General features: G+C 34.0%; 4 gene segments (V, D, J or C); all 4 read left to right on the top strand.

The window, feature by feature from the left end:
- Positions 1–8,252: 8,252 nt before the first annotated feature.
- LOC107575209 (T-cell receptor alpha chain V region RL-5-like) lies at positions 8,253–9,870 on the top strand. The segment is given in 3 exon segments: positions 8,253–8,292; positions 8,438–8,740; positions 9,515–9,870. Coding segments are annotated over 3 exon segments (699 nt in total).
- A 405-nt stretch (positions 9,871–10,275) lies between these two features.
- LOC107575208 (Ig kappa chain V-VI region J539-like) lies at positions 10,276–11,043 on the top strand. The segment is given in 2 exon segments: positions 10,276–10,401; positions 10,700–11,043. Coding segments are annotated over 2 exon segments (426 nt in total).
- Positions 11,044–13,946: 2,903 nt separating this feature from the next.
- Positions 13,947–14,438, top strand: LOC107575206 (T-cell receptor alpha chain V region RL-5-like). The segment is given in 2 exon segments: positions 13,947–13,986; positions 14,062–14,438. Coding segments are annotated over 2 exon segments (417 nt in total).
- A 1,885-nt stretch (positions 14,439–16,323) lies between these two features.
- On the top strand, positions 16,324–16,814 carry LOC107575205 (Ig kappa chain V-VI region NQ5-78.2.6-like). The segment is given in 2 exon segments: positions 16,324–16,379; positions 16,453–16,814. Coding segments are annotated over 2 exon segments (402 nt in total).
- The last annotated feature ends 7,170 nt before the right edge of the window (positions 16,815–23,984 follow it).

Here is a 23,984-nt window from a genome sequence, read left to right as displayed (position 1 = left end):
TTGATTGTCCACCTGAATGATCTCAAACTTAAATTCTGAAAAATGTTTGGATATTTACAGTAAATAACAGAAGTTGTCCCAGGAGGACTAAACATCTGTACTATGAACAATCATAGTACAACACTTTATAAGTGTTTTGAAATAGTAACTCCCCTCTAAAGGAGAGGCCATGATTTTTTACATGGTAAATTAGGGTAATTCTGATTTCACCTGAAATTCATCTGCACCTTCTTCCTCTCTCAGTTCTCTCTCAGTTTAGGGCCAATCGAATATATACTATGTTCATTTGATCGAATGACAAATTACAGAGTTTTGTTTGTTGTGTTTGGACAAATGGTTCATAAATGTTTGTGATTTGTGTAAAACCTTTTTTCAGCTATTTTAAAGTATTGGTTGGTTGTATTAACTATTGTGAAAACATTTTGAGCACATTGTTTTGAGAAAATAATTTGCATGATTTGTAATTTATATGAAATGAATGAAAATGTTCAATCTGTTTAGGAAAATTACAAAGTATTCAGATCACTGTGTTAACTGTTTTGAGAACAGTGACCTGAGTTTAGAGATATGTCAAATCGATTGAGAAAAACTGTAATAGAAGACAAAAATGCGTTCTGTTATAAAGGCTAACTGTAGTGTCATATATCATATCAAACATCAAACATCACAGGTACTGATTATTAAGACAATAAAATATATATACTGAAATTCATCTGCACCTTCTTCCTCTCTCAGTTCTCTCTCAGTTTAGGGCCAATCGAATATATACTATGTTCATTTGATCGAATGACAAATTACAGAGTTTTGTTTGTTGTGTTTGGACAAATGGTTCATAAATGTTTGTGATTTGTGTAAAACCTTTTTTCAGCTATTTTAAAGTATTGGTTGGTTGTATTAACTATTGTGAAAACATTTTGAGCACATTGTTTTGAGAAAATAATTTGCATGATTTGTAATTTATATGAAATGAATGAAAATGTTCAATCTGTTTAGGAAAATTACAAAGTATTCAGATCACTGTGTTAACTGTTTTGAGAACAGTGACCTGAGTTTAGAGATATGTCAAATCGATTGAGAAAAACTGTAATAGAAGACAAAAATGCGTTGTTATAAAGGCTAAATGTAGTGTCATATATCATATCAAACATCAAACATCACAGGTACTGATTATTAAGACAATAAAATATATATTTTTTTAAATCCAAGAGTTATAAATGTGTATAAATAAAGAGAAAAAAGAACAAGAAATCGCCCATTTGTAAGGAAGAGAACAAACACTCCATGTGCTGATTCAACAGAACAAGCTCCTCCCAGCCACTGTATATACAGTACCATTATATTAAAAGCAGACTCATCAAAGACAAGCTGAAACAACTGTGCTCTCCAGTGGATTTTAACAGTTCATTCCTCTCAGTTACACGGTACAGTTATTATAATGACTCACTGGGAAAGACATTTTATCATCTTTATTACATATTTCTGGGGTGAGTAGGACCCTTTATTTGCCTTCTATTTGCCATATTATAACATGCAGAATATGAATTGGTTATGCTTTAAATTCTGTTCCAGGATGTGATTCTCTGGAGAGTGTTGACCAGAATACAAGAGTTCAAACTGCTGTTGAAGGCAGATCTGTAACGATTAATTGTATTAATTGTACATATGAAACCAGTGATCCATCCCCGTATCTTTTCTGGTACCAACAAAAGACGAACGGAATCCCCAAATACATGATGATGATATTTGCTAAAACTGTACAAAATGAAAAAGACTTTGAAGAGAGATTTAACGCAAATCACGACAAAACTTCAAAATCAGTTCCTCTGATGATCCAGGATGTGCGTGTGTCTGACTCTGCTGTGTACTACTGTGCTCTGAGGCCCACAGTGACTGAAACACACTCAACACTCATACAACAACTCATGGTGCTGAGTTACACTGATTATATTTCCTATATAGGCCTATCTGCTATATTTTTTATTTTATTTCTATGAACACTGTGACTCGTTAATTCCACTACTAGTTATTAACCTAAAAAATAAATATTTATAAAATATAAATATATTATATTATACAGGTATTGATATTCCCCTACCATATCAGATTCTGCACATATATTATTTTTATATTCTAATTTAAAATTTGTACAATTTATATACAGTTTTTCAACGCATAACACCAATTTTATTGTCACCTTGTAATAACTTGTGCAGTGCAGAAGAGGGCGACAAGCACTTGCTCCAGTTATTATTTTGAAGAGCTCTTGAGCTCCTCTTTGACAAAAATCCCCTCTCTATTTTCATAAACAATGCTGTTTTATTCACTGCTTCATTAGCTGAAGATCATTCAGTCACTCATCACTATAACACCATGTACACTTGCATTTGCTAATATCTATACTGAAACATGATGCACTGAATTATGTTTTATAGAACTGCCCCCAAAAAATGAAAATTCTGTCATTGTTTACTCCCCGTCAACTGTTTGGTTAGACTCATCTTCCCAGAGGGTGGAGCTCACCTTTGTTCAAAGCTACAAAAGTCACTTTGCACAGTACATAAAAATACTTCTTTGCTTTTTTTGATGACAATTAAAAAATTACAGCTCAGCAACAGTTACAGAATGTCTACTTGGATTACATTTTTACTCATTCTTTTTTCATTTTCTTTTGGTATGTAATCAGTTCTTCTATAACCCATATTTTCTCTGTCATGACTTTAGTTTTAGGCTACTTAATAATTTTGAGATATTTTGTATTGATTTTCAGAATGCCGAGGAGAGGATAGTGTTACTCAGCCAACAAAAGTTCAAACTGCTACTGCAGGTGAAACTGTGACTATTGACTGCACATACAAAACCAACGCTTTCCCAACGCTTTACTGGTACCAATATAAAGCAAATCAAGCACCAAAATATATGCTGAAGAGATATGCTGGATCAAGCGATGAGGATGAAGACTTTAAGGAGAGATTTAATGCAACATTACAAACATCTTCAACATCAGTTCCACTGACAATCCAGGATGTGCGTGTGTCTGACTCTGCTGTGTACTACTGTGCTCTACAGCCCACAGTGACTGAAACACACTCAACACTCATACAAAAACACAACTTCAAAAATTGCACACAAATGTAGTACCTAAATAGGTACATAGGTTAGCATAATGAAACCATAAAGTAATAGATGTATCAAAGCAAGACACGACAATATGAATTCTGTTGGCCCAGTTCTGTTTTTAATAGGAACCCTTTGAGCAAAATTTTAATCCATGCTGCTGTGGTCAAAATTGACTTTTTTGTATTCATTTAATGAATGTACTATATTTTAGTTCAGTAATGTTTTATGTTCTTACATTTATTGAATAGTTATGATTAATTTATTATCTGTTAACCACATTTTGAGCATAGACCTGAAAATTACATTTCCAACTTAAATTGTTGTAAATCTTGAATACTTTGAAGCACAGACATAAGTTTGGTCTCTTTTTAAAGAAGACACTGGGCAGCGTATTGCTGTGAAAAGTAAAAATCGTTTTCCAAAACATGTCTTACACTAAAACTGTGTGAAAATATAAACAAAAATGTAAATTTAAACAACTCATGTTCCAAATTTGAGGTTGACATGTCAAAAAAATAAGCTTTCAATAAGATTTTGTTTGGGTGAAGGATCAAACATTTGCACTACATAAAATTAATTTCCCATTTGTTTCCAATGTGGTCATTTCTGAGTGTGACTATTTTTTTCAGGACCATTTAATCCTTTCAAATCATGTTCATGATTTTTTGTGTTCACAAAACAAGTGCCATTCTGACCATTCTGATGAAGGAAAAATTAGTCTTTACACTACATGTAAAATAGTTCAATCAAAAATGACCAAACAGCACCAGAACCTACATAATACAATAGAAAGCATTGCTGATTTAGAATATAACACTTAAAACAAAAATTTAAAACAATACTCACCCGCATATCATTCCAAACCTCAATGACTTTCTTTCCTCTGCTGACCACAAAATAAGATATTTTGAAGCATGTTGGTAGCTAAACAGTTCCATTGACTTTCCATGTGGACAAAATACAATGGGAGTCAATAGGAACTAAAGCTGTTTGGTTATCAACATTCTTTAAAATATTTTCTTTTGTGTTCAGCAGAAGAAGAAAAAAATGTATACAGGTTTGGAACAACATGAACACAATTTAAATTTTTGGCTGGATCATTCCTGTAAATAGCAAGTCAAGCACGATAACACATTCATCCTGAAGATGGCAATATAAACACATTACTGTGCCATGATATGACCTCAAAAGAACCACTCAAATTGCAGAGTTACTGGGGGAAAAAACAAAGCTTTTATTCAGTCACAGAACACTTTTTTCGCTTCATCAGTGTCTCTTTTGTCTTTGTCACTATTAAGCAACGATGGCTTACTGGGCATGCATTGTATTCATGGTTGTCCTTAAGTATGGTAAGAATCACAGATATATAAGGAGAACTTTCCTGTTTGTTGCATTTCAATTTAAAAGTCACTGATAACATGCTTATTTGAAATGCATTATGTTATTATGCCTTAACAGGATGCTTTGGCGAGGACACTGTTAATCAGCCAAATGAGAATATAGCTGGCGCTGAAGGACAGCAGGTCACAATTAACTGTGAATTTAAAACACTTCAACCAACTCCATACCTTTACTGGTACATTCAACACTCTAATGGCCCTGCGTATGTGTTGATGAGAAACAAATTTGGATCAAGCAACAGTTCTGAATTTGAAGAGAGATTTGATGCCCGATTGGACTCAAATTCAGTTCCACTAACAATCAAGTATCTGCGTGTGTCTGACTCTGCTGTGTACTACTGTGCTCTGCAGCCCACAGTGACTGAAACACCTCCAAACAATGCACAAAAACATGACACCGTGATATGCAACATATCTTACATGTCAGTTAATCCACAAAAAAACGATTAAAATCTTGCTGGTTTTAAAGGCAGTATGTATGTGCTTCATTCAGCACTACTTTCCTTATACAACATTTGATTAATACACTACAACCCATTCAACTATCTGCAATGCACTTTCACATTTTAAAGCCAGTCAAAATAAACAGAGATATAGATGCAAAAACTATTTTACAAACTAGTTGTATTTCCTTATACTCCCTTGTGAAATGTGAAATGAATGGCACTCTAGAGTAATAACTCTCACATAAGACTTACATGCTTAAAGGAGGAGGAGTAAAAAGCAGCTCTCCAACATTAAGACAAGGATCTTCTTGTTTCAGTAAACCTGTACTTTTTTTCCTGACTGGCAAAGCATCATGTCAACATTTGCAGTAGTCCTATTAATAGAATCTCTCCTAATAGGTAAGATTTCCACTAATTATCACTTTAAAGTGGTTTCCGTGTATGCAATTCAGAATTATGATTTTAAAACATGGTCATTGCCCTCCATATTTTTTTCAGGTGTTACTAATGCTGAAGACATCATATTGCCCAACAATGATACAGTAATTGCTAAAGCAGATGAAAAGGTTACGCTATCTTGTAGCTACACAGGCACGGTTTACGATTTATATTGGTACCGTCAAATCCCTGGATCAGCACCTCAGTTCCTCATAATAGAATCGTCTGGATTCATAACACATGCTACTCCTCAGGTTCCTGGGATAACAATGTTCAACAGAAAAGACACAAAACGCATGGAGCTGGAGATCTTCCCTGCTGCAGTGGCATATTCTGCTCTGTACTACTGTGCTGTGAGGCCCACAGTGAAAGGAAATCCTCTGACTTCATACAAAAACCACAGCGATCCTCAATTGCAAAACAGATATACTGAAATATTTATCACCTTCTTTCTATAGATAGAAAAAGAGTTAACTCATTTTGACTCCCTATTTATTTGTGATTATAGTTTGAGTGTCAAGACATTCCATGATGGTAAAAAACAAGTTGGGATAACAGGTCTATGCATATTTGCATTCTTATTTTATTCTATTTATTAACAGGTCCTTAAAATACGCTGTTTATAGGTTGCAAAGCTTCTGTTCAATAGGTAAGTCTGTAAACAGTATGTAAGTAATATTGTACATAATACAAAGTGTACATTATTTCATAAGCTAGAACTTGTGAGAATACACAAACACTTAATGCTCACTGCATTTAATTGAGGTGTACTAGTTTCCAAATAAAACCTGAAATCCTCCTATTTTCCTTTTAGGGTGGTTGGCTTTGTAAGCTGTTCTTGACAGATAAGATATAGCAAACATTTTGCATTCTCCAGTTAATACTCATGAAACAGTTAATAATTGCTTCCAGCCAGTCATTACTGCAAAATTGTCCCTGATCAACAAAACCAAAGGATAGAGTGTCAAGATTATTTTATGATAATCATAAAAAATTATATTCACTCCCTTGGTTTCAGATACGACCTCAATGAGCATTCAAATAGGCTAGGAGCAAGTTACTGTACAGCTTGTTTTGTGGACAGTAACGTTAATATGATCATTCTTATTTAGGGAAAGCAAATTTATTCAGATTTTATGGATATTTTATGAGTCTAGGAAGCATGCAAACATTTCATTAGCTAATTTAGTGCAAATATAAAATAAGGGTGATTTACAAAATAGATTATATGTTTTACTAGACAAGCACACCAGACCAATGTTTGTGTTTCCAAGTTGTACCAGCAGAGGCAGACGTGTTAAAATGTTCTTGAACTTGAATCCAATAGAAAATAAGAACAAAAGATCAGAGTTCATAGAAGAGGCCCATAGAACCTTCAAGATTTGAAGACTCTGTGGAAGAATGGGCCAAAATCACACCTGAGCAATGCATTCCACTAGTTTCTCCATTCGGGAGGCGTCTTGAAGCTGTCATGACCAACAAAGGCATTTGAACAAAGTATTAAATACATTTCAGTAGTTCAATACTTTTCGCCTGTGTCATTCCATTTTATAACATGTAACTTAATTTCTGAAATTATTTGTTTTGTTTTATTTGTATGTATGGATTACTTGGGTTGTTACCGACATCTGGTGAAAATTTCATGTCAGCAGCACCTTTTGAAATATATTTACTGGGAAAATGGTGACGTGTTCAATACTTATTTTACCCGCTGTATACAAATTTAAGTAGCCTATATAAGTCATTCCAAGAAGGTGGGCTCCTAATGAATTTTGGTTACGTGTTTACATTTAAAAGTATAGTATACAGTGGAGAAAAAAGAACCCGCCCATTGCCAACTACCCGCCGCTGTGGCTTAACCTTAACAAAGCAAGGCATTTACCTGTCAAGCCGAAAAAAGAAAGATCTGCATCTGTTTCCAAGCGCTTTGAAGTCTCCTGTAGCGATGGGAAGCTTTACCGATGTCCACTCTTGTCTTGCTTTGAGACCTGTCGCTTTTTGCTCTTTATAATCCTCCTATTTTCCTTTTAGGGTGGTTGGCTTTGTAAGCTGTTCTTGACAGATAAGATATAGCAAACATTTTGCATTCTCCAGTTAATACTCATGAAACAGTTAATAATTGCTTCCAGCCAGTCATTACTGCAAAATTGTCCCTGATCAACAAAACCAAAGGATAGAGTGTCAAGATTATTTTATGATAATCATAAAAAATTATATTCACTCCCTTGGTTTCAGATACGACCTCAATGAGCATTCAAATAGGCTAGGAGCAAGTTACTGTACAGCTTGTTTTGTGGACAGTAACATTAATATGATCATTCTTATTTAGGGAAAGCAAATTTATTCAGATTTTATGGATATTTTATGAGTCTAGGAAGCATGCAAACATTTCATTAGCTAATTTAGTGCAAATATAAAATAAGGGTGATTTACAAAAAAGATTATATGTTTTACTAGACAAGCACACCAGACCAATGTTTGTGTTTCCAAGTTGTACCAGCAGAGGCAGACGTGTTAAAATGTTCTTGAAACATACAATTGACTGTTGTCTATTGTTAGACACCATATATTATGTTAAGTGATGGTTGAGGTTTTTTTTCTTTAGAGAGATTAAAGATTTTATTTAACATTTTATTTATTTTATCTAGTGAGTATTCAGTAGTATGTAAATTCAAGTGCAGGGATTGTCACAGTTTGGTGTTGAAGTTTGCTGTAAAAGATTCAAAAGGATGACTGTGTTTTAATGGGAGTGCAGGATTTAGGGGAGGTGCTATCTGCAGACATCCTCTGCTACACAGTGAGGGTTTGCTGTCTAACATTCTGTGCAGCAGATGAACTAATCCACTGCAAAATGGTGCTCATCTCTTTGCTTTTGTTCTGTACTCTTGCATGTAAGAATTCTTTATTTATTTTCTTACATTATTATACATTATATACATTGATTTTACATTCTATTTAATTGTATTTTTTTCTTTTTTGGTTTCTTGTGCTTTTGTATTTCATGACAATGGAGTTATTATGGAATCTTATTTACAGATGTCAGCTTTGGGAATGTCATCACACCAGTCCAGCCTGAGGTGTTTGGGACAGAGGGGGACAATATAACTCTGTCCTGTAACTACTCTTCAGCAGTTAGTCTGCAGTGGTATCGCCAATATCCAAACTCAGCTCCTGAATACCTTTTGATAATACTACATAGGACAGGGAAAGTTTCACAGAAGTCTAAAATTGTAGAACAAGATCCTCGATTCTCTGGAAAAGTGAATGAAAAGAAAACCCATGTGGATCTGGAGATCTCCTCTGCTAAAGTGACTGACTCTGCTCTGTACTACTGTGCTCTGACGCCCACAGTGACAGGAAACACAACGACACTGTACAAAAACCTGACTTCAAGTTAATCATCTAGTGGGTTAATTATTAATCATCCAGGAAATTTCTGCACACATTTGTTTTTGTTAGCTTAAAAAAATCAATAAAAATAAAAATGTGTAACTTGCTAAAAAACATTTCTTATATTTTGATATATCATTTAAGGTAGTTTTCTGTAGAACCTATAGAATTGTATCTGAGAATGCATTTTGTTTATACCTCAAATCAAAAGAAAGAAAACAATGTAAAAGTGTCTAAAACATATTTACCATTCAAGAAAGAACATTATTTCAAAATAAACATGCTGTTCTAAACTCCAACAGAAGGGGGCAACATAATCTCATGTCATGATTCACAAGCATTTCCCTGATGCTCACCCTTGATGATTAAGAAGTGCTATCAACATTTCATTTTAAACACTGAATGGAGTGTTGAGTAATGATTATTAAAGTAATACCCTGGTGAAAATATATATTTTTACGTGCTCTGTGTAATTATGATAAAGCAAATCCATTAGACATATAGATAGATCTATTTGAAATGCAGTTAGATGGTAAGGGTAAATGATTAGTGATATACCGAAGCTCACAGATCATGTTTAAGTTTCTCCCACATTATTAGTACACAATAAAGCTTCACTTGTACCAGTGTATTCAGTCACCCATTAGCTACTCTCACATATTTATTCATTTAATGAAGCCACATTCAGCAGAATTTATTACTTACAACCACTTTCATTTGCAGGTTCCAGAGCCTCAGAAGTCATCACTCCAAATAGTGACAGAGAATTTGCTCTTGAGGGTGACAATGTGACACTCTCCTGTAACTACAGCAGTTCTGCTCGCGGTGTTCACTGGTATCGGCAATACGCAGGATCACCACCACAGTTCCTCATACTGGAAGATTCAGGGGTTACAATTCAAGCTAATCCACCCGTTCCAGGAATAAACATCAAACACAGAAAAACAGAAAGCCATGTGGATCTGATCATCTCCTCTGCTAAAGTGTCAGACTCTGCTCTGTACTACTGTGCTCTGGAGCCCACAGTGACAGGAAAACAAACTACACTGTGCAAAAACCTGTATTTCAGGAAAGTATAAAAGCATACAGGATATTTCTACTGACATTTTATTATATGTATTTCATGTTTATTTTACACAACGTTATAAAATAAAATGTATTAAATAGTCTTCATTTGAAACTTAAGCAACATGAACATTGTTTCTGCAAATCTTGATAATTAGTTACAGAACCCCCATTTCTGCCTAACATGCATGTTTATAATCTATATCATGTTTATATTAAATAGTATCCCCCCAAAAAATGCATGTCACTGAAATATGTTGTAGCTTGTCATTTATCTAGCTATCTATATCTATTTATTAATATTGTTTATTTTATTCAATATGTGGAATTGTGTTCAATAACATTTCATAATGTATATTGTGTGAGATGAGGGCTGGATGTTGTCAATCTGAGTAGGAGGAGTTTAGCACAGATGTTGTACATTAGTACTGTCAGCATTTCACAAGCCTCTTTAGATCATCTGATGTTCCTGTATCTGCTGTTCACAACTGATTATTGTGCCAAAATGTTTATCTATGTAATTATATTACTATCATCAGCTCCAGGTAGGGTATTACTGAAATTAGGTATATACTGAAACATTCTTAAAAAGGTGATGAAAACATTTTAGGATAAAACCATTATTATTTTTTTTATATATATATAATTAATGATTCTCTTACTGAAACAAGAACCTGGCTTCTCAGACATGCTTTTTTAGTTAACCAAGCTAATAACAACATTGCATTATTAAGCATATACATTTTTTTGCATTTGAATTGAGAATGCACATTTGAAAGAGGAGTTATATTTTTCTTGTCTTCTTTTTGTTCTTTAAACTTAAAATGTACACTTTAAATGCAGGTTCCAGAGCGGCAGAGGTCATCACACCATACAGTGCTTTGCAGTTTGCTGTTGAGGGTAACAGTGTGACACTCTCTTGTAGCTACACTGGTTCTGTTCGAAGTCTTCACTGGTATCGTCAATACTCAGGTTCACCACCAAAGTTCCTCATCCTAGAGTCCTATGGGACAGTTACTAAAGCTGATCCTCCAGTTGCTGGAGTCTCAATCTATCACAATAAAGACAACAGTAATATGGATCTGAAGATCTCCTCTGCTGCTGTCACTGACTCCGCTCTCTACTACTGTGCTTTGGAGCCCACAGTGAAAGGAAATCCACTGCATGCTGTACAAAAAGCTCTTTAAATAAAACTGAACGTGAGAGATGAGGATGAGGTTTATGTTTTTTTTTTTTAATCACACAGATATTTATTATAAAGTTCTTATATTAGTAGATCCTTAAGAAACTCTCATACTGTGAAAATATTCTGTGGCTGAAAGTGGAAGACAGATTATTACTTTTATGAGGACATAAAACGTGTTATATGCATAACATGTGTGAGCCAAACAATGATTGTAATTAAAACTAATTGTCAATAAAATTAATTCAAAAACATTTACCATTTTAGACGGCACATTTTAAAGCACCGGGTAAAGCAACTGCACAAAACATGCTGTTCTGAGCTCCAACAGAAGGGGGCAACATTATTTCACAAGCTGTTTTATTCACACTAAACAAGCACCTGATGTCTATAAGAAACACATTTGAAGGCACAGAACGTGTTTCATATCTCACTAACCCACAGCCACATTATTCATACACAACAGAACTTCACTCAGTTCTCAGTGCTTTCATTCAACCATCAGCTACTCTTATATTTGTATTCATTTTGTAAAGCCACATTCAGCATAATTTGGAACTAACAAATTCTGTAAGTTAATAATGATAATCTAATAAATCAATTATATTTATGTAAATCAAGTATTAGACAATTAAAATCTGATCTTTAAAGTGGATTTCAGTTAAGATGGAGGAGAGGCAGATGCTACTCATAATGCTCATTACAGTTTCAGGTAAATATGTTTTTTTTTTTAATCACAATTAATTATATTTTTTGAATCAATTAATTTAAACTAATATTACTTTTATTGACAAAATAACTTCATTATACATCAGGGTATTTAAAAATATGATTCACTGCGTTTCAGGTGGATTTGCTGATAGAATTGGACCAAGTGAAGGAGATACTAATATAATCAGAAAAGAAGGAGAGTCTGTGACACTGAGCTGCACATTTGAAACTAACAGCAATGATATTTGGCTTTACTGGTACAGACAATATCCAAACAGAGAACCAGAATATTTATTTTACAAAGGTGCTCGATCAAGGAGCAGGCAGGAAGATATACCAGATGGGTTTCAATCAACTACATCCCAGACATCCACTGAACTCATTATTAACAGTTTAACTCTGACGGATTCAGCTCTCTATTACTGTGCTCTTCTAGTAGCCCAGTGATACAAAATGCCTGAGAGGCTTTACAAAAACTCACATGAATTTAATGCTTTGAAGAGTATCTAATACAATCAGTATCAAAACACATCATGTTTTTATATACCACAAACAAAGAATGTGGTAACAGCTGTGAATTTGGGAGGTTAAAAAGGTTGTGTAAGGGCATGTGAATATAATATGCATCACATGGTTTCATATGATCACTATTATATATTTTTTTCTCCTTTTATGCTGTATAAATTCTTATGGATATCATTTAAAATGATCTGAAATCAATTAAATCCTTGTAAAACAACAACAAATCAACACACACACACACACACACACACAAATCCACATCACTTTCTTACAAGAGGCTTCTTAGATTAATCAGTATATTTGACTTTACTAAAATGAAGGTCTAAATACTTTTATGGCTATAATGAAAAATATTATTTAGTTGCTAAGTTATCATCATAAACACATTTAGAATCAGAGATCACAGATCTAAGATCAGATGATCTGCTTCATAAATTCAATGAATAATGAATAATAAATAATGCCTTGGGGTGTTTTATTTTCTTTGCTCTGCTCTCTTTCATTTCGACCATTCTTTCATTTCATTTTTTTAAATCTGTTAATTTGTAAGTCTTTTCGTCATGAGATTAAAAGATGTCAATTTTAGAAATGTCATCACACCAGTTGAAACTCATATGTTATAGACAGAAGGGGACGTTATAAATCTTTCATGTAGTTACTCCTCAGCAGGAAATTTACTTAGCTTCTGGCTTCGTATATATGGACCGTCTGCTGTGAATGAGCAAAATCATGACAGGCAGAACGTGCCTCATAAATCTTTGATTGGCTAAAACAAGGTGTGGTTTGTTCAAAAACTAGAGGGGCGATATTTGACTGAGAAATGTAGACAACGTAGAAATACAGTCTAATTCATATAAAATGACAGTACAAATACAGAAAATAACCTCCATGGCAGATCACACCCAGGGTTGATCAAGACACCTCTGCTCAATTTTAGACTTAATATTTATTTAGCTATATATATGTATGTGTGTGTGTGTGTGTGTGTGTGTGTGTATACTGTACAAAACTGTACTGTATACTGTACTATATATACTGTACAAAACTCTGCCTACTGTCATTAGGTAAGGGAAAATGTACAGTCAGCCAGTCATCACTGTAAACTAAACCTTGACGGTGATCAACAGGACCCAAGAACAGAGCGTCAGGATTATAATGAGATAATTATAATTTATAAATTATTTTAGAAATAATTATAAATTATTTAGATTTGATGCATATTTTATATGAGTCTATGAAGCATGCAAACATTTCATTAGCCAGTTTAGTGCAAATACACATAAGGGTGATTTAGAATAATATAGTATATTTTACTGTGTATATAAACAAACACACCAGACAAATATCAGTGTTTCCAAGTTTTACCAGTAGAGTACAACATTTTAAAATGCACTTTAAACATACAATTGACTGTTGTAGTACTTGTTAAGACACCTTGTGTTATCCTCCTAATGGTTTTTGCTGTTTTTAAGTGATGGTTGAGATGTTTTAAATTCAAGTGCAGGAATTGTCACAGTTTGGTGTTGAAGTTTGCTGTAAAAGATTCAAAAGGATGACTGTGTTTTAATGGGAGTGCAGGTTTTAGGGGAGGTTCTATCTGCAGACATCCTCTGCTACACAGTGAGGGTTTGCTGTCTAACATTCTGTGCAGCAAATGAACTAATCCACTGCAAAATGGTGCTCATCTCTTTACTTTTGTTCTGTACTCTTGCATGTAAGAATTTTATATTTATTTTCTTATATTATTATACAATGGAATGGAGCTAATATGATTAAATCTGTTTCACAGGGGTGAGTTTTGGGAATGTCATCACACCAGTCCAGCCTGAGGTGTTTGGGACAGAGGGGGACAATATAACTCTGTCCTGTAACTACTCTTCAGCAGTTAGTCTGCAGTGGTATCGCCAATATCCAAACTCAGCTCCTGAATACCTTTTGATAATACTACAAGGGACAGGGAAAGTTTCACAGAAGTCTAAAATTGTAGAGCAAGATCCTCGATTCTCTGGAAAAGTGAATGAAAAGAAAACCCATGTGGATCTGGAGATCTCCTCTGCTAAAGTGACAGACTCTGCTCTGTACTACTGCGCCCTGGAGCCCACAGTGACAGGAAACACAACGACACTGTACAAAAACCTGACTTATGTTAATCATCCAGTGGGTTAATTGTTAATCATCCAGGAAATTCCTGAAGACATTTGTTTGTGTTAGCTTAAAATAAATTAACCAATAAAAATAAAAATAAAAATCAGTAACTTGTTAAAGAAAAACATTTCTCATGTTTTGATATATCCTTTAAGGTCGTTTTCTGTAGAATAGAATTATATGTGAGAATGCATTTTGTCTATACTTCAAATCAAAAAAAGTAAAAGTGGCTTAAGCATATTTACCATTCAAGAAAGCACATTATTTCATATAGTTCTGAGCTCCAACAGAAGGGGGCAACATAATCTCACAAATTATGTTTCACAAGCATTTCCCTGATGTTCTCCAATGCTGATTGAGAAGTGCTATCAATATTTCATTTCAAACACTGAATGTAGTGTTTAGTAATGATTATTAATAATACCTTGGTGAAAGTATATTTCACATGCTCCGTTTAATTATGATAAAGCAAATTCATTAGATTAGATCTGTTTGAAATGCAGTTAGATGGTAAGGGTAAATAACTTGTGATATACAGAAGTGCACAGAGCATGTTCTGTGTTTCTCTGACGACACCCACATTATTAGTACACAATAAAACTTCACTGAGTTCTGACTATTCAGTCACCCATTAGCTACTCTCACATTTTTATTCATTTTATAAAGCCACATTCAGCATATTTCATTAGTTACAACTCTCCAAAAATCAGTTCAATAATACAATAAACTAAAACATTTTTCTTAAAATATTTAAAGCTGACTTTAAATCAGAGGAAATGGAGAAGAGACAAATTATACTCCACTTCTCACAGCTTCAGGTACTTGACAACTACAGTAATTTACAACTTACACTAATTCTGTATTAGATCATGATACATGTAATATTATGTGATTCAAAATGCCAGAGAAGTTTTACAAAAATTCACACGAAATTAATGCTTTGAAGAGTCTTTAATCAATCAGCATAAAAAAACATCATGTTTTTATAAACCACAACTGCACAGAGCATGTTCTGTGTTTCTCTGACGACACCCACATTATTAGTACACAATAAAACTTCACTGAGTTCTGACTATTCAGTCACCCATTAGCTACTCTCACATTTTTATTCATTTTATAAAGCCACATTCAGCATATTTCATTAGTTACAACTCTCCAAAAATCAGTTCAATAATACAATAAACTAAAACATTTTTCTTAAAATATTTAAAGCTGACTTTAAATCAGAGGAAATGGAGAAGAGACAAATTATACTCCACTTCTCACAGCTTCAGGTACTTGACAACTACAGTAATTTACAACTTACACTAATTCTGTATTAGATCATGATACATGTAATATTATGTGATTCAAAATGCCAGATAAGTTTTACAAAAATTCACACGAAATTAATGCTTTGAAGAGTCTTTAATCAATCAGCATAAAAAAACATCATGTTTTTATAAACCACAACCAGGGAATGTGTTAACAGCTGTGAATTTGGGAGGTAAAAAGGGTTACATAAGGGCATGTGAATACAATTTAGCATGTATTGCATATTCTTCTCATGTCAGCTTGTTTGTTAGGTTATCTCTTTTCTCATATTATGCTGTACAAGAAGTCTCATTAAAACTACAGAAACTCACATGTATGAACAAAATGGTAATACAATATTGGCAATGAGCTGCAAAATGAAGAACAAAAAAGGATTATCAAAAAACAAAGAATTAAAAGAAATAAGTATATATTTATTTATATATATAACAGCAAGGAATATTCAGTTTATCTCTTTTTTAGGTGTTTCAGATTTAATGTCAGGTCAGGAGGAGGAGTTTAGCACAGACACTATACAGCATACAGCTGGGTAAAGATGAACATCACTCAACAGTGTGTGGAGCAGCTGCTCTGTTTTTAGCTTGTTCTTACTAGTTCAGTGAGTGAACATGTTGATCTATATTATTATACTGCTGTCATCAACTGAAGGTATAATATTGTAAAAAAAATTATTCCAACAGAAGTGTTTAAAAACTGCATTTAACAGCACTTTTATCTGCAGGTTCCAGAGCCTCAGAAGTCATCACTCCAAAAAGTGACAGAGAATTTGCTCTTGAGGGTGACAATGTGACACTCTCCTGTAACTACAGCGGTTCTGCTCGAGGTGTTCACTGGTATCGGCAATATGCAGGATCACCACCACAGTTCCTCATACTGGAAGATTCAGGGGTTACAACTCCAGCTATTCCACCCGTTCCAGGAATAACCATCAATCACAGAAAAACAGAAAGCCATGTGGATCTGATCATCTCCTCTGCTAAAGTGTCAGACTCTGCTCTGTACTACTGTGCTCTGAGGCCCACAGTCACAGGAAACCCTATAACACTGTACAGAAACAGTTTTCATATGCTTATCAAGCCTTGATAGAAATGTACAAACCATAGCTGGACTCAACAGCACAAAGGTCAAAAAGAGAGAGAGAAAGAGACAGTGTACAACTGCTAATGAAATTAACTTATTGTTAAGTAAGCTGACTTTACTCTGTGATGTACTACTGTGCTCTGGAGCCCACAGTGACAGGAAAACAAACTACACTGTACAAAAACCTCACTGTATTTCAGGAAAGTATTAAAGCATGCAGGATATTTCTAATGACATTTTATTACATACAGTATATTCATGTTTATTTTATACAATGTTATAAAATAAAATTGATAGCATTAAATAGTCTTCATTTTAAACTAATTGTAAGCAACAAAAGCTTCAAATCTGAATAATTATTGTTATAGAACCCTTATTTCGTGTCTAACATGTAAAATCTATATCATGTTAATGTTTAAGATTATCCCCATAAAATATGCCACTGAAATATGTTGTTGCTTGTCATTTATCTAGCTAGCTATCTATATCTAATTATTAATATTCTTTATTTTTATTCAATATGTGGGATTGTGTTATAAATATTGTGTGAGATGAGGGCTGGATGTTGTCAATCTGAGTAGGAGGAGTTTAGCACAGATGTTCTACATTAGGACTGTCAGCATTTCACAAGTCTCTTTAGATCATCTGATGTTTGTCTCCTCTTCACACCTGATTATTGTGCCAAAATGTTAATCTATTTAATTATATTACTATCATCAGCTCAAGGTAGGATATTGCCGCATTTGCTGAAACATTCTTAAAAGCGGGATGAAAATCTTTTAGGATGAAAACATTAATTTGCTGTTGAGGGTGACAGTGTGACACTCTCTTGTAGCTACACTGGTTCTGTTCGAGGTCTTCACTGGTATCGTCAATACTCAGGTTCACCACCAAAGTTCCTCATAATGGATTATTATGGGACAGTTACTGAAGCTGATCCTCCAGTTGCTGGAGTCTCAATCTATCACAGAAAAGACAACAGTAGTGTGGATCTGAAGATCTCCTCTGCTGCTGTCACTGACTCCGCTCTCTACTACTGTGCTTTGGAGCCCACAGTGAAAGGAAATCTACTGCATGCTGTCCAAAAAGCTCTTTAAATAAGACTGAAAGCAAGAGATGGAGATTAGGGTTTATGTTTTTAATAAATCACACAGATACAGTATGTCTTATAAAGTTAGTAGATGCTTAAGAAACAGTCATAAAATGTTCTGTGGCTGAAAGTGGAAGACATATTATCACTTTTATAAGGACATAAAATATGTTTTATGCATGAGCACAATAATTAAATGATTGGGTAACACTTTATTTTGATGGTCCCTTTTGAACATTCTGTTGACAATAATTAATGTTGCACCTACATATCTACTAACTCTCATTAGAGTATTAGTAGACTGTCTGCTTAATATCAGCTAACTCTTTATTGAGATGTATCCCCACAGAGTTTCTACTGACTACAACTAACTTTGCAAGTACGTCAACTTATTCTAGCCCTAACCCTACCAGTCTACTAATACTCTACTAACACTCTAATGAGAGTTAGTAAACATGAAGGTGCAATGTTACTTATAGTCAACAGAACGTGTTAAAGGGACCATCAAAATAAAGTGAAACCAATGATTGTGATTACAATTAAATGTAAATAAAAGTAACTTAAACACATTTACCATTTTAGATGGCACAATTAAAAGCACACTGTAAAGCAATTGGACAAAACATGCTGTTCTGAGCTCCAACAGAAGGGGGCAACATTATTTCACAAGCTGTTTTATTCACACTAAACAAGCACCTGATGTTTATAAGAAACACATTTGAAAGCACAGAACATATTTCATATTTCACTATCCCACAGCCACATTATTCGAACACAACTTAACTCAGTTCTCAGTGCTCTTTCAACCATCAGCTATACTCTCGTATTTTAGAAAGCCACATTCAGCATGAAGTGGAACCAATAAATTAATAAAGTGGAATCCATAAATTAATAATTATAATCTAATGAATCAATTTAATAAGTACTACACGCTAAAAATCTGATCTTTAAAGTGGACTTCGGTTAAGATGGAGAGGCAGATGATATTTATAATGCTCATCACAGTTTCAGGTAAATATACTTTTAATCACAATTATTAATTAATTACATTTTGTGAATCAGTCAATTTAATCTGATATCATTTTTATTGAAAACAAACAAAAAAACTTTATTACATCAGAGCATTTTAAAATATGATTCACTGCGTTTCAGGTGGATTTGCTGATAGAATTGGACCAAGTGAAGGAGATACTAATATAATCAGAGAAGAAGGAGAGTCTGTGACACTGAGCTGCACATTTGAAACTAACAGCAATGATATTTGGCTTTACTGGTACAGACAATATCCAAACAGAGAACCAGAATATATACTGTATAAAGGTGCTCGATCAAGGAGCGATGAGGAAGATATACCAGATGGGTTTCAATCAACTACATCCCAGACATCCACTGAACTCATTATTAACAGCGTAACTCTGACGGATTCAGCTCTCTATTACTGTGCTCTTCTAGTAGCCCAGTGATACAAAATACCAGAGAAGCTTTACAAAAACTCACATGAAATTAATGCTTTGAAGAGTATTTAATACAATCAGTATCAAAACACATCATGTTTTTATAAACCACAAACAGAGAATGTGGTAACAGCTGTGAATTTGGGAGGTTAAAATAAAGCTTGAATAAGAGCATGTGAATACAATATAGCATGCATATCATGGTTTCACATTATAACTTTTATATATATTTTTTCTCATTTTATGTTGTATAAATTCCTAAGGAAATAATTTAAACTGCTCTGAAATCAATTAAATCCTTGTAGAACAACAACAAAACAGCACACACACACACACACAAAAAACTTATTTATATTCATGATTATGAATTTTGTTCTTCAGGTGTCACTTTTATGAATGTAATCGCTAGTCTGAACAATAAAAAGGAGCAAATAAATAAAGGTTAAACAATAAAAAAAACATTACATAAAAATATGAACAACACTTTCTCACACAGGCTTCTTAGATTAATCAGTATATTTGACTTTACTAAAATGTACTAAACTAAAATGTTTACTAAAATCTAAATAAGTTTAAGGCTATGATGAAAAATATTACAGATCTAGGATCAGAGAGGGATGAGGAAACAGTAAAAGTAGCTCAGACATATTTACCATTCAAGAAAGCACATTATTTCATATAGTTCTGAGCTCCAACAGAAGGGGGCAACATAATCTCACAAATTATGTTTCACAAGCATTTCCCTGATGTTCTCCAATGATGATTGAGAAGTGCTATCAACATTTCATTGCAGAGAAAGCTGTGAATTTGGGAGGTAAAAGGGTTACATAAGGACATACAAATACAATTTAGGATGCATTGCATATTTTTGTCATGTTAGCTTGTTTGTTAGGTTATCTCTTTTCTCATATTATGCTGTATAAGTCTCATTAAAACTACAGAAACTCACATGTATGAACAAAATGGTAATACAATATTGGCAATGAGCTGCAAAATGAAGAACAAAAAAGGATTATCAAAAAACAAAGAATTAAAAGAAACAAGTATTTAAACAGCAAGGAATATTCAGTTTATCTCTTTTTTAAGTGTTTCAGATTTAATGTCAGGTCAGGAGGAGGAGTTTAGCACAGACACTATACAGCATACAGCTGGGTAAAGATGAACATCACTCAACACTGTGTGGAGCAGCTGCTCTGTTTTTAGCTTGTTCTTACTAGTTCAGTGAGTGAACATGTTGATCTATATTATTATACTGCTGTCATCAACTGAAGGTATAATGTTGTAAAAAATAAAAGCATTTTATTCCAACAGAAGTGTTTAAAAACTGCATTTAACAGCACTTTTATCTGCAGGTTCCAGAGCCTCAGAAGTCATCACTCCAAAAAGTGACAGAGAATTTGCTCTTGAGGGTGACAATGTGACACTCTCCTGTAACTACAGCGCTGCTGCTCGTGGTGTTCACTGGTATCGGCAATACGCAGGATCACCACCACAGTTCCTCATACTGGAAGATTCAGGGGTTACAACTCCAGCTATTCCACCCGTTCCAGGAATAACCATCAATCACAGAAAAACAGAAAGCCATGTGGATCTGATCATCTCCTCTGCTAAAGTGTCAGACTCTGCTCTGTACTACTGTGCTCTGCAGCCCACAGTCACAGGAAACCCTATAACACTGTACAGAAACAGTTTTCATATGCTTATCAAGCCTTGATAGAAATGTACAAACCATAGCTGGACTCAACAGCACAAAGGTCAAAAAGAGAGAGAGAAAGAGACAGTGTACAACTGCTAATGAAATTAACTTATTGTTAAGTAAGCTGACTTTACTTGCATAGACAGTAAGTAACTCTGAAGGGACCCTCTGAAAATCTTCCATAGAGATCCTAAATAATGCAACTACTAGAATAAACTGAACAGTTGGTTTCAGTCAGTTACAGTACATCAACCATTAAAATATATACAACTCAGAACATCTGTAATATTGTTATAGGCCTAAATGCACTGTCTAACAGATCTTTTTTAACTAAACTGCTACATATACTGTACCTGCAACAGCTATTAAATATAACAACTGTGTGCTTTGTTAAATGGATAAACTGATAAAATATTAAAAACAAATAAAAGTTCTTACAAAAGACATCTGATTAAAAAAGTATTGTATATTGGTCTTTGCTAAAATGTCAAAAAATTTGAAATAATTATATGGTAAATGATCACCACGAAAACATCCACCATAGGTTCAGAGAGAGATGATTTGCTTCACGAATTCAGGGCTGTAGTTTTAAGGGGAGGTGCAAGAGACAACCTCTGCTATTCAATGAATGAATGTTACTTCAGTAACAGTTGGTCCTGTAGATGAACCTAAACATCATCCTGAAAATGATGCTGTTTGTTTTGGCTTTGTTCTGTTGTCTTGCATGTCGGTATCTAATTTCAACTCTCAAACCCTACGTTTCTTTTTCTGCTTATTTGAATGTTTTGTTGTTAAAATGTTGTCAAATGTTGATAATCTCATCTGCAGGTGTCAGTTTTGGGGATGTCATCACACCAGTTGAAACGCATGTGTCTGGGACAGAAGGGGATTTTATAAGTCTCTCCTGTAGCTACTCCTCAGCAAGAAGTTTATTTTGGTATCGCCAGTATCCTGGATCGGCTCCTGAATTCCTTTTCCTCATTCTTCATGCTACTGGGGAAGTTTTACAAAAATCCAAAACTGTGGATCAAGATCCTCGATTCTCAGCTAAACTGAATGAAAAGAAAACTCATGTGGATCTGGAGATCTCCTCTGCTAAAGTCACAGACTCTGTGATGTACTACTGTGCTCTGGAGCCCACAGTGACAGGAAAACAAACTACACTGTACAAAAACCTCACTGTATTTTGGCAAAGTATTAAAGCATGCAGGATATTTCTACTGACATTTTACTATTCAATATAAATATAAACATAAATATGCTGATCTGCAAAAATTGTTGTTCTAGAATTCTCATTTCCGTCTAACATACCAAATCTGTATTATGTGTAAGTTTATTATTATTATATATCACTGAAATGTTGTAGCATGTTTTATATCTATCTGTATATATTTAATAATATTTTTTATTTATTGTATTCAATTTGTGGGATTGTGTTATAAATTACAATTGACTGTCATGTATTATATGAGATGAGGGCTGAATATTGTCAGTCTGTGTAGGAGGAGTTTAGCACATGCATTGTGAAATACAATAAGACTGTCAACAGTTAACAAGCCTCTTTGGATCATCTGATGTTTCTGTGTGTCTCCTGTTCAAACCTGATTACTGTGCTAACATGTTGATCTATTTAATATTACTATCATCAGCTGAAGGTAGGGTATTATTGCATATGCTGGATATTTTATAAGTACACTGTAAAAAATGATTTTGAAGTTTTTAATAAAACAAAGATGATTGGAGTATTTTTTTCTTTTACAAATAAAATACTATACTATGTTTTTCTGATTTTTAATTCAATGTGTTACTTGCAGTTTCTTCTTAATTGTGAAATTTACAAGCAATTTCTGAGTGAAAAGTTGTTCTACACCATTTTTTTTCAGTCTATAGAACACATATAGTTTTGAATTTTAATTTAGTTCTCTTTTTTAAACAAAAGAGCCCGACTATCTCAGAAATGTAACAAAGCTAATAACAAAATTGCATTTTAATAGATTTGAAAGAGGATTTTAAGAGGAAAGAGAATTTTAAATTTATGCTTCAAATGCAGGTTCCAGAGCGGCAGAGGTCATCACACCATACAGTGCTTTGCAGTTTGCTGTTGAGGGTTAACAGTGTGACACTCTCTTGTAGCTACAAACTATCATCAGCTGAAGGTAGGGTATTATTGCATATGCTGGATATTTTATAAGTACACTGTAAAAAATGATTTTGAAGTTTTTAATAAAACAAAGATGATTGGAGTATTTTTTTCTTTTACAAATAAAATACTATACTTTGTTTTTCTGATTTTTAATTCAATGTGTTACTTGCAGTTTCTTCTTAATTGTGAAATTTACAAGCAATTTCTGAGTGAAAAGTTGTTCTACACCATTTTTTTTCAGTCTATAGAACACATATAGTTTTGAAGTTTAATTTAGTTCTCTTTTTTAAGCAAAAGAGCCCGACTATCTCAGAAATGTAACAAAGCTAATAACAAAATTGCATTTTAATAGATTTGAAAGAGGATTTTAAGAGGAAAGAGAATTTTAAATTTATGCTTCAAATGCAGGTTCCAGAGCAGCAGAGGTCATCACACCATACAGTGCTTTGCAGTTTGCTGTTGAGGGTTAACAGTGTGACACTCTCTTGTAGCTACAAAGGTTCTGTTCGAGGTCTTCACTGGTATCGTCAATACTCAGGTTCACCACCAAAGTTCCTCGTAATGGATTATTATGGGACAGTGACTGAAGCTGATCCTCCAGTTGCTGGAGTCTCAATTAATCACAGAAAAGACAACAGTAATGTGGATCTGAAGATCTCCTCTGCTGCTGTCACTGACTCCGCTCTCTACTACTGTGCTTTGGAGCCCACAGTGAAAGGAAATCCACTGCATGCTGTACAAAAAGCTCTTTAAATAAGACTATGGCAGAAAGAAAGCGAGAGTTTGGGCT

Source organism: Sinocyclocheilus grahami, unplaced genomic scaffold (genome assembly GCF_001515645.1).
Source record: "Sinocyclocheilus grahami isolate Dianchi unplaced genomic scaffold, SAMN03320097.WGS_v1.1 scaffold2510.1, whole genome shotgun sequence".
Lineage (NCBI taxonomy): Eukaryota > Metazoa > Chordata > Actinopteri > Cypriniformes > Cyprinidae > Sinocyclocheilus > Sinocyclocheilus grahami.
This window is presented reverse-complemented; position numbering and strand designations above follow the sequence as displayed.